General features: G+C 46.7%; 1 protein-coding gene across 1 annotated transcript; it reads left to right on the top strand.

Moving 5' to 3' along the window:
* Nucleotides 1–6,674: 6,674 nt before the first annotated feature.
* Nucleotides 6,675–9,952, top strand: RHOF (ras homolog family member F (in filopodia); the record flags this gene model as incomplete). Its single annotated transcript, XM_010140580.1, has 3 exons — nucleotides 6,675–6,784; nucleotides 7,547–7,681; nucleotides 9,788–9,952. Coding segments are annotated over 3 exons (410 nt in total), but the record flags the coding sequence as incomplete, so codon positions are not given.
* Between the last annotated feature and the right edge of the window lie 2,171 nt (nucleotides 9,953–12,123).

The following is a 12,123-nucleotide window of genomic DNA, read 5'->3' as shown; positions in this document are numbered from 1 at the left end:
GGTTTCGGGGCGGCTGAGGGACGGCTCCGCGCTGGGGCACCGGCCTGGGACCGAGCCCAAAGCCAGCCCCCGGGTTTTCGTAATTTCAGACAAACAGAAACTGCTTTTACCGGTATAAATTGTGGCTCCTGTCAGTGTGCCTGTGTTTCTGTTCCGGCAGCTTTTGCTGTATCAACATAAACCATGATCCTCCTTGAAGACTGTAAAACCGGACGTATTTTCAGATTGCTTTTCTACTAGCCCACTGTTAGTGTAATACCGCAGTTAGGACTGCTGCAGATTAAAGTACGATCAAAAAAGCTGGTACCTGTTGCATGCATCAATGTGCCTTCCAGGAAAAAAAGGTCCCTTGTCTAATGGCAGTTCTAGCCACGGGCTCATTCGTTATCTTACCAACCAATTTTTTTTTAAGAAAATCACATCAAAGAGCAAACAAATCCGAAGGTATTAAAACCCAGATGCAAAGTGTAATACAATTGACCAGGAAAATATTTTAATCTGCTGTGACGTGTGACCATATAGCGCAGGACAGAACGGCTGGTTCGTGTTCAGAATCAAAAGGCCATCGCAGTAAAAGTTGCTTGATAATGGTGGTAGTTTGTTCAGGTTCGTTTCAGGAACTTGTGAAATGGTTTGTGCTCAACTTCATTCCAAGTTCATAGACTCCGATATCCAGCTGCGTTCCTAAATGAACCCTAAAATTGACACGTGCTCCATTTCAACTCTGTGTAAATCATCTGGTTCAGTTCAAGCCTCTGGAATTGTTCCAAAGTTACACCGAGACAAATAAGAACCGAATGCCGTCCATATTCATTTTTATATAGTAGTGAAACACCCTCACCTTCTTGCATACCATACATGATATGTGAACAGATGATTTTAAAGGTTTTAATCTAAAAATGAATTTTATTGTTGATCTTTACCACAGGATAGTAAGATCCTGAGCACCCAATTTGCCAGTGAATCTTCCTGTGTCAGTGTTACTGTTCTCGAGTCCAGTGATTTGGGTAATGTAGCTTCTACTGAAGGGCGAGGGGTTTGTGTTTTAGTCTTAAAGGAAAGGAGAAGGGCTGAAATCTAGCGTGAAAGAGGGATTTCCTTAATACAGTGTGTTGGCACAAAGAACTTTCTGCTGAACTTGTCAAGTTTTTAAGTCCGCTATCAGTGTGGAGTTTTTGATTGTCACACAGTCCTTGATACATGTCTGGCTCATTTAAAATCAAAGCTGCAGCTTCTACCATTTGCCTTTGGAGGCTCTTCCAGGCGTTAAGGAACGCGGGCCGGATCCAGACACAGCAGTAGGAAGGGCAGGTTCAGTATTGCAGCGCTGAACTCTGGAGCCTGACAGAAGTGCCCAGCGCCTTGCATCAAGCAGAGAGTTCAGCGCTGCGCAAGACCTACCGCTGCCAGCAGCCCAGAGAACACTGAACCCAGTGCTGGCGGCTTGTCTTGCCCCTTTCCATGTTCAGGCGTGTAACTTCAGCAGCAAGTGTCTGCCCTTCCACATGTAGTTCACAGCTATAAATGCTGTCTCGGACCAAAGCACTGCCCCACTGAAGCACGGAGTGGGGTGTGTTCTGTGTCTCGTAAGACACTTTGGGAAGTGGAGATGTCGTTGTTGCCTAGTTGGCAGAGCTCTTTGCCGTGAAAGAGCAACTGCTTTCCGTCTCTCATTGGGAAACTTTGAAAGCCATCGTTTTTCACCTCCAAACCACTGTCATGGCCACCAGGCTACAAGTGGCTAGAAGCTGCTGACACTTGTCTCCTCCCTTCCTGTTAAATTTCTTTTGCTTTGCATGAGGCTCATGAAGACTATCGGGTGCAAAGAAAGGAGGGACATGGCTGCCTTGGTTAGGGCATTTGCTGGGGAGGGGGAAAGAGGAGTTTTGGTTCTGTTTCAAAGCTGTTTACATAGTTCTGTGTTACAGATCTGTGTCATACTGTGTAATGCAGGCAGCTTTTCATCCTCTTTCTGCAGCTGGAAGTTATGCTAGAGGAAGAACTCACTTGAGCACACATTTTAATCCCATCCTGTTTTTAATAAAACAAACCTGATGTCGAGTTCCTTAAGGGTTAGACTAGGACCCAGAGTTGTGTCCTGTCCTCTAAGTTCAAATAGTGCAGTAAGAGAAGAGCAAGGGAGTGTCCTGTTCAGGAGACAAAAGAACTCCTGTCCCTCTGCCACATGGATGCAGCGAGGAGTCTAAACATACAACTTACTCCTGGAAGTAGAGTGGTTTAACGGTGCAGTGTATCAGCCGTGTCTTATGAATCATCTTCTGACTTACTGAACTGCTTGAGTGGCCTAAGACAGCCTTACGCTTGTGTTCTGCTTCTCAGTCTGAAAGGTTCCCAAATCATTCAGATTATCATAAAGTCATTTAAATGGGATCAGAAGGATGTAAGACCATTTCTGAGGTGAAGGGCTTCAGCTCGGTGTCATGTAGCAGCGCAGGGGAGGAGAAGGCAAAGCTGCTCTTCTAAAAAGCATCACTGGAGCTTCGTGATGCAGAAAGGACGTTGATATTTTTAGGATCTTGCTAACTCTAGAGCTGCCTGTACTTCATGGGAGGCTAAAGGAGAGGTTCAGCTCCATGGGCTGTTTAAAGTTAGAAGGATTCTTTGTATTGTCGAGTCCTGGGCAGCGTGAGGCTTTGAGCTTGTCCTACTTACTGAAGGAGAAGGACGCAAACAAAGTGCCTAAGAATCCAACACTCAAGCTGTAAAAGTTTTGGGTTTTCTTCTTGACAAGAATTTTGGTACCAAATGAAGTTAGTTAATCTAAAATATGCTAGAATAACAAATTTTTGGTGAGACTTTTGTACTAGGCTACTCTGTCTTCCTCATCAGAGACACCTCTTGCTGTTGCAGGAAGTTGGTGGTATACATACGCAATGCATAAGGCCTTTGTAACATCACCGCTCTCGCTTTCAAACGGGCTTTGCAGCTGCTTATTCAATTAAAAGTTTCCATTTCTTGCTGTGCTCAATAGAGGCAAAGGTACCGAGAGGTAAATTACCTCTGTAGGGTTTTTACCTGCCAAGGGAGCAGCGTGGATGCTTTAGCTGCAGTTCAGACACCAGGTTCAATTTCTGACGCTGTTCAGTGCAGGACTTTCTCAGACCGAAGGAGAGAGCTCTGCTGGGCCGGGGAAGGCTGCGGAGGAAGTACTGCCTCATCATTGTGGGCACTCGCTCTGACTGGCAGGAAGCACATGCGAAGCCCTCAGCGGGGTTTTTCACGTCTGTAATGACAGTTGCATGGCAGCCTGAAGCGAAATTTGAAAAGCCAGTATATGCCAGAATAACTTTTCATAACTTTGAAAGGAAGGGCACCGCTAAGGAAGAAAAAAAATAAACCAACTTATTAATTGAAGTGAGCCACCCAAAAGTGTGCTCTTCTACTGGTTTTATTCCTGCCAAGAATGCTTGTTACCCAATTTTTTTAAAACTGAGTAGTGATAAAACACATCTGTCAAGTTAATACACATGGCATTCCACGGAGCCTGCAGAGCTAAAAATCAAAGTGAACTGGGTGCGTTTCTGGTGCCTGTGAGGGCCCACCATCGCGTGGATCCTAAACCACAAGCGCGGAGCATTACAGACAACATGTGGCCATACATAGGAAGTGGTCGGCTGCTCTGGGCCGGGCGGCAGGATGTTACGTTCTTCCTCACCCGCCATGGACAGCGCTGCTGTGCGTTAGAACAGCATGTAGTGGTAGACTCCTGAGCTGGCACGTCTTGACTCCACAGCTTTACCCTTCCTGTCAGTGGCAGTGGGTGCTGAGCTCCTTTACGGACTGAGAATCACACAGGCTGTCACTTTTTTGGTGGTGGATTGGTGAAGAGGCAGCGAAGAGCAGGCAGAGGTGAACATGCACATGAGACCGAGACCTGTGGTTTCACTTCCTCTCCCATTCACCCTCAACCATCACCTGAGGTCCCACTCTGCTGCAGGGCCCAACTGCAGTGACGTGGGTTCTGCAGCATGTCACAGAGGTGTCCAGGTGTGTAACTTTGCAAAGAATTTGCAAATTTTAGGTGAATTCAGCTGGATGGAGTTTTTTCTTTAAAAAAGACCCCATCAGGGTCTCTGATGCTCCATCAAATTAAGGAAGGCAGAGGAGGGTCACAGGTATGCTCATGCGCAGGCATATATTTAACCGATTCTTCCACAGCTTGCTGCTTGTTAATTGGGGAAAGAAGAACAGTGACCTGTGCTGGCGGAAGCACACTCAGGGGCTTTGCACATACATTCAGTTCCTGCTTAGGTTCAGCCCCATTCCTTCACTTTAAAACTCTTCTGGTAGAAGACCTAAATCTGCGCCAAATTAGCTTTGATCACAGACTGAGCAGCTTTACAGAGAAAAAAGTCTCCCAGGCCCTTTTTTGCATTTCAGCAGCAGCACTTAAGGACAGGGGTTGAACGGGATTGTTTTCAGTGAGAGGGATGTCAATGTTTAGACATAGCTTGATCTGGGTCCTGTTACATCCTTAGCAACTGAGGAGCTGCATCTGAGCTCTTAAACAGCTTCCTCTCCTTCCAGGAGAGCGCTGCAATCACCCAACCACGATACGAGTTAAGCAATTGCCATCTAACCTTCCCCTGCCATCCCTGCGCTATACCTTGTTCTGCTGGAAACTCCAGGTACACGCACAGAGCCACGTTTTGTTCAGCAGCATTTGCTCATGCGTTTATTCTCCCAGTTTGTTTTAAAACCCATAACTGCTTGGCTGGTTTTGAAGATGAAGGTGCGGTTCGCTGGGGCGTATCTGTAGTTTTTGGCTTGCGGTACAGCATATTTGTGTCACATCGCTGAAGACACCTTTTCTGTTATCCCATAGAGAAGAGCACAAATTTACCTGTATGTTTCCATTCCAAGCAAGCAAGCAGTTTCCATTCAAGGGGACAGGGCTGTCTGCCTCACAAATGGCCAACAATGACTGAAAGGACCTTTGGATTTTACAGCCTCCATTGGTAGAAGCTCAGCGGGATGAACTTGAACAGGGAAAATCACGCACAGCAGAAAATACCAGGGAAAGTCAGGAGGAAAAAAAAGTTTGGCACCTGATTTATTTAAATGAAATGAAAATGCATTTGGAGGATTATCTCAGCAACAAAGTGGTAAATGAGTTGCAAACAAGTACCTGGATTTGGGAGAATAAGAAGGGCTAAGTCTTTGCCCTGAGTATTTATTAAACATGCATAATTTGGTCAATTGTCTATTATTTCTGGATTAAACCTTGAGGGATCAATCTTTCTTTGTCCCACACATCACCAGGCAGCATGCTGCTCTTGCGGGAGCTCACATGCAGATCCCGTTCTACAAACATCTCCGGCAAACTGAGTAATGGCTTATCCAGTAGGGACTGCCTTGTAATAACCTCATCTCCATCCATCATTGAAATTAAGGAGGGGAGCAAAGTACTGCAGAATTATTGGCCTTCTGGTATCTGCAATTCTTCAGACTGCAGCTGGAGACGAGCGTGTTGGCTGGAGTGATGAGTGTGTGACTCGAGAGTGAGCCAGCTGCAGGGCAAGGAAACGTGCTGTAGAGATAGGGCAGCATCCCTTCGTTTGAAATATCAGTCTGAAGATTGGAGATGTGTAACTTCCCTGCAGGGCAGTTTCTGGGCAGTGTGTTTGTTGTGGTGACCGTGGGAAGGAATGGCATTCCCAGTCCTCATTTTGGAAATCCAGCACATCACAGAGATGTTCCTGATTCCAGGGGCAGCATGCAGGTGGCAAATAGGTCTTCTACGTGCTGCTTATGTCATGTTTTTTTCCTTGTGAAGTCTCTGAAAACATCTCAAATGAAAAAGATTGGGGCTTTTTCCTGAGCTGCCGACTGTATCTGGAAATGGCTGCTCTCCTGACCTTAGCCTCTTAAAGCAGGACACCTCCAGCCCCCAGCACGGACAACACCGCTAAGTCAAATGTACAGCAAGGGGAAGAGCACAGGTCTGATGCACATTAGCTTCCTCTTGTCAGATCACATGCCAGAATATCCCTCATCAGAAGTGTGACAAATCCCCGGCTTTTCCAGAATCCAGCAGCATCCCTAAGATCTGTTGTCGTAGTCCTGCTTCAAAGACCAGCTAAGCCTGGCTGGTCTTGCAGCTTGTCTTATAAAATCACACACGTGCTGCTACAGCGGTGCAAAAGGCACAGTGTGCTCATCGCTGCTTCCCCTCAGCTCCCCAGGCTGGGAAAAGGAAGTTTGCCACTAAGATTTTTACTTCAGCATTCACATCTAGCAAATACGGTGCTGCCGCTCCTGGCGGCAACGTGCAAACGTGTTTGGGAGAACGGAGCCATTGCCAGACTGCAAATGTGTTTATTGGTAGCTGTCAATTCCTCCTGCTGGGAGCAGCAACTGGGCAACTGGTGATTAGAACTGCGACCAAGTAAGTCCTCAGCAGCTGGGCAAAGCAGGTTTTTCATTAAAACTCGGCAAAGACGTGTTTTACCTTCTAAAGCATCAGTTTTGTCGTTGGGGAGGAATCTCCCGCATTTAAGAGAAGGAATTTTAGACGGATGGAAAACTGGCAGTCTGTGCAGTTATAGTGCCGTGACAGTTTGTCATGTCAGGTATGTGTCCTTACCTCTTTCTGTCAGGCTGCTTGTTCAGGATGGAGATTTCTTTCATCCCAAACATTCTCTGTGTCTCAGGGCAGGAGGACTACGATCGGCTCCGACCGCTTTCTTACCAGAACACAAACGTCGTGTTGATTTGTTTCGATGTCATGAGCCCCACTAGCTATGAGAACGTGGCAGCTAAGGTAAGAGGCTTTCGGAATTGCTTCAACCTTTAAATTAATTACAGACACCTGATACATGACAAGATGTCAGCTGAAAAAAGCCGATGCTTTTAGCTTCCCATACCCTGGGCGCGTAGAGGCACAGATTACTCCTCGTGCGCTGCGCTGCAGGTCTCACACCTCCCACCTGGGGCTCATCTCTCCACATCTCAGAACTGGGGCTGACTCTGCAGTACGCTCAAAAGATCAAACAGCCCCGGTGAAATCGCTGTTTAGCCGTAGCGGTGTCACAGGGCCAACACTGCACACAAACATTGTGGACGCAGGTCTGCTTCCAGCACATGCGTATTTAACTGCAGGGGAGAGCTGTGAGCGGCCACTTGTCCGCACCAGGATCTCTGTAATGCTCCAGAGCAGAACGGAGTGTTCCTGTACATAGCACCAGCAAAGCAAAGCAAGACTTGGTCCAAATTCTGCTCTTTAAATATGACTTTAGAGGAGCTCTTCTGAATTTAAAAAAGCGCTGCTGTTAAATAAGCACTTTGGCATAGTGGCAAATGCCACTTCTGTTTTTTTTTTTAAGCACCTGACTTTGGGTAGGACTCCTAAATTTTTCTGTAATGTAAATAGTGCCTGTTGGGCCCCTACCACAAGACTAACAACTTTCAGAACTCTGAAGTAGCAGCATATATTAAAAGCTAGTTCTGTTCCTTGACTTTACTGATTTGATTTCAGGAAAAAAAAAAAAAGGCGGATGTGAAAGTTTTGTTTCTCTACCCTCAGTGGTATCCTGAAGTGAATCACTTCTGCCGAGGCGTCCCGCTCGTACTGATCGGCTGCAAGACAGACCTTCGGAAAGACAAAGAGCAGCTGCGCAAGCTCAAGGCTTCCAAGCAGGAACCCATCACTTACACCCAGGTAAATACAGGAGCGTTTCCAGTGGTGTCCTCTTGGCAAGGGACAAAGCCCGCTCACTTCAGTGGCATTGTTCCTCCCCGTCACAGATACTGCAAAATTAGGTGATCACAGCATCCAGGTGAAGAAATTACTGACAGTCAGCACTAATGGGGTTCTGTAAGTCCTTTTTGGAAGTGGCCAAATCACCCCCATTTTTCATACCAAAGCAAAGAGAAATTTGAAGAGTATTTTGCATATCTTGGGGTGTCTGAAAGGACACTGCTAGCTACATCTTCCAGGCTCCTTACATCTCATTCTTGTTTCCTTCCACAACTGGGTTATTGCTGTTACAAATCTGTAAACCTTGACAAGTTTGTTGGGCTCCCTTCATAAGTTTTGTTAGCATACATTGCTCCCACCACTGGCACTTTGATCGGGATTGTGATAAAGGCTGGAGATGCTGGGATTAAAAATACTGACTGGTCTGGAAAAAGATGTGTTTTGGAAACCCTGTTTAAAAACAAATCCTTTCAAGGACACCTGCAAGGCTTCTCTTACATAGGAGACTTCTCTCTGAAGTCTGAAGTGATCTTAAAAAAACCAACATATTATCAAACGTTTTCAATTTAAGCATTACAAAGCAGTGAGATTTCAACTAGTGCTGCACCACCAGCATAGCTGCCCTAGGCACAGGAGAAACGGTCGGTGATGGAACAGCTTGTCCCATGTCACACAAGACCTTTCTGCTCATCTGTCACTTGTTTTTTTTAATCTACAAAGCCATCCTTCTCCTCTCCTCTCAAACTGTTTGAGACGCAAGTCCAAGGCACAAGGTTAAGTGCACTGAGACCTGGAATGAATCTCTGCTTTTTCTGAACAGCTTGAAAAGAAATTGCAACTGCATCACCACTAAACCACGCTGGGACTTTTAGCTCATCTTCCTCACGCACAGGAAGAGATGCCCATCCTGTCGCTGTGTGAACAGCTCTGCAGATTGTCCCTCATTTGCATTAGTAACTCCCTTCATCACCCTCCCGTGTGATATTCAGGGCAAGCAAGACACTTTCGGCGAGTCTGCTGAGGCCTCATGCAATTAAATTCCAGAGCCCACAGGATGGACAAATTTGGTCTCCAGTGTGAGCCCTCCCACTTGGTTTTGCCCCTTAAATATACACTACCTCAGTCTTTTACAGCTGGTGGCGTCTTCAGTCATGCAGCATCATGCTCCCAGTGCCAGGTGCAAAGGAGCTGAACAGCATCTGCCAGTGCTGCAGCTTGCAAACAGCTGGAAGGAGACAAACTCTGCTTAAATATGCTGAAGAAAAATCCCCCTAGAGAAGCGCGAGTGCTCAAGTGATCCCGTTTCCAGAGTCTACAATGAATAAACGCAGAGTGTGTGAGCTGTGGGTTGCAGACCTGAGATTCCCCCTCCAGGGCTCACCAGCATCCCAGACTGGGGGTGACTCTGCACTGCCAATAGAGGGATCACAAGCAAAGGAAGAAAGCACGGCCGTTTGTCGGTAGCGGTTTCATGCAGCCAGGGTTGCAGGCTGGTGGTTCAGAGCAGAGTCCGTTCCTGGTGCACGCCTTTGGGTGAGGTTCAGAAAAGCAGGCAAGGGATTTCGGCCAAGGCCTGGTGATGCTTCAAAGCAAAAGTCGGGGTTCCTGCATGTGCACCGGCAAAATGAGGCAAGACATTGGTCCAGATTCTGCTCTTGCATGTGACATTCATCACTAAGGGTGACATCACATAATGGTTAAGGTCGGGCCTGAAAAAACATTGCTGTATAGACAACTCCTCCTCACTTAAGAATCTACCTCAGCATTTCTTCTAAAGAAACTCGATACTGAGAATGTTTTTAGGCTATCAGCAGTCTGCAGCAGAGTCTCTAATGCACTGAACTGTTAGGCCAGGCTCTACATCAACCTTGGGGGAAAACCGTAGTTCTTATCCAACAGTGTCTCCGTTTATTATCCATGCCACTTACACTCCAGCACTCAGAGGCAGCCGCTCCCTTCCTGACCTCGTGATAGGAATATGTCCAGAACAATTGCCTTTCTCTCCCATCTCGCCTTCCTTCTCTCATACAAAGGTTTACACCTTTCCTTACCTTTTGTTCTTTCCAGGGTGAAGCAGCTTGTCAGCAGATTCATGCAGAAGTTTACCTGGAGTGCTCAGCAAAATGTCGTGAAAACATAGAAAAAGTTTTTAAGGAAGCAACGACCATTGCGCTGAGTGCCATGAAAAAAGCCAAGCGCCAGAAGAAACGGACAGTGTGCTCGGTGTTATGATCTGGGCTGCGAGAGCGTCGCCTGCACCAGCACCAAATGATTCCTGTTTTAAGAACTGGATCAGCTGAAAGACCATTTTTTCCCCCGTTACATGTTTCTATTCCTAGAACAATTTTTATTTTAAAATCTTAATTATTTTTAGTATTTTTGCACTTTTGCTGCGCTGCCCTTCAAGTTTTCAAAGCTCTTTATCGAGGTTAACTGATGCTGCCTTTGTCCATCTGCCTTTCGCTCCTAACTGCAAACCACCACCAGTCAGGTCTTGGTCTCACTAAATTCCATCAACTGAACAGAGACTGCTACCGTACGACTTAATTAGTGGGGGTCTGTTCCTCTGCAAAATACTCCTGGGACAGTTTACTGTCTTCAAGCAGAAAAGCCCCATCGTTCAGAAGCAATGTTAGAGCGGTTTATCAGGCACTTTGGGAGAGACAGAAATGAAGTTCTATGTTAACATTTTCAGACTCGTTTCCTTGCTGGCAGTGGTATGAGTTCGCCTCACGCTGCCCGTGGAGTGTGCAAACAGAGCATCTGCTACTGCCCCTGGAAGCCCGGGCTGGTTTTGCAGAGCTGCCCCCTCAGAGGTCACCTTGCAAGGCTGGCTGCTGTAACACACAGTGGTCTTTATCCATGGAAATACAGCGGTTGCTCCAATTCGCAACGGAATGCCGTGGAAAACACTTCATTTCCAGCACTTCAAGGTAGTAGCTGCTCGGAGTACTTCTAGGTGTAGTAAGTCAGTTATCAGTTTTACAATAAACTTACCAAGCTTATTTAATACTTGACGTGCAAATATTGGCGCATGCTTGGGGAAATACTTAACTCATTAACTGATTAAATATTCCCTACTGCTACGAATTAAAATTTTCCCTTTTGGGGTGAAGGTGTCGGTTGTCTGTTAAAGGGTGAGGCATGCCCCCACTGCACAACCTCCAGGTGTGGGTGCACATCCCATGCAGCGAGATCTCAGGCTTCAGGAGCAAACGCTAGTTTGTAGCCGTCATAAACCAAACTGTCGGGGGAAGAGGGTTTCTGCAGTCCGGGTGTTGCTGAAAGCTTTCTGTGCCAGGGAAACCCCGGCCGAGCCCAGGGGGGAGTACACAGGACTTGCATCACGGTAACGGGACACAACGAAAGGGTCAGGTGGTGCATGCCAGGAGCGTGCTACAAGATGAACTGCACACAGAGCCTGGTGCCTCTACATCATACAGGTGTCACGCAGCTTTATCCTCTGCTGGTTAATGACCAGCTGGAGAAAAACTCTGGTGTGGAGCAAGCCAGCGTTACTGTTTTACATGCAGGATAAAGAGAGCTTTATCCTTGAAAGCTTATTTCTTTTTTTCCTTTCTTACCCTAACTTGTTTTGATTTAATGAGGGTTTGTGAATCCCTACAAGCTTAAAATGGACAATTATCAAGAAAAAAAGACAGGTTTGTGCGCATCTTTGACTATAGAAAAAACTGAACTGTGCAGCCCTTTCTCCACGAGATGACATTTGGCAGAGAAGACACGGGACCACCCCCCACTTCACTCAGTACAAAACCGAAACTTCAACGCAGAGGAAGTTACTGCATTTACCCTCAGCTCCACAGTGGGAATCTCTCTGGCTTTTTTCAATTAAGTTTCTCCTGCTGCAGAACTCAAGGTCCCCACCACGTGCTGAGCTCCCCAGCCCCGGAAAATGAGGCCCACAGCTCAGATCCAGCACATTCCAGCATCGCCCTCAAAATAATTTACATTTCGTAGAGTTCAAAGGATTCAAAAAAACCCACTCTTGGGGTGTGCAAAAGTCAGAAGTTAACAAAGTGAAATATAGCCCAGCTAGTGTAAAAGTCGTTCAAAATTTGCAAATTGCAGCTCACTGTCCATGCCCACAGGACAGTGACACTGTAAAGGTCATTTTGCTGGTCTCACAGCGATGGGAGGACTGAGGAAGCCATTTCAAGTCCGTAGTGCACATGTATTTCTTCTGAGGACGCTTGCTGGAAGAAGGGCATCATTTTGAGATCACACTACCAAAGCACATGCCTAGTTTGGGCTTGTGCTCACTCCAGGGAAGCCTTCACGCTGCCTGTACACCGCTGCAGCTGGCCCTGGGAGGGACAGACCTTACAGCACCCAGAAGCAGCCTATTCCAGTGAGTACGCTCAAGTTCTCCCAGCACGAGGAGT

This window comes from Buceros rhinoceros, unplaced genomic scaffold (assembly GCF_000710305.1).
Source record: "Buceros rhinoceros silvestris isolate BGI_N320 unplaced genomic scaffold, ASM71030v1 scaffold8077, whole genome shotgun sequence".
NCBI classification, from domain to species: domain Eukaryota; kingdom Metazoa; phylum Chordata; class Aves; order Bucerotiformes; family Bucerotidae; genus Buceros; species Buceros rhinoceros.
The sequence above is the reverse complement of the archived record's forward strand: the minus strand, read 5'-3'. Positions and strand labels throughout refer to the sequence as shown.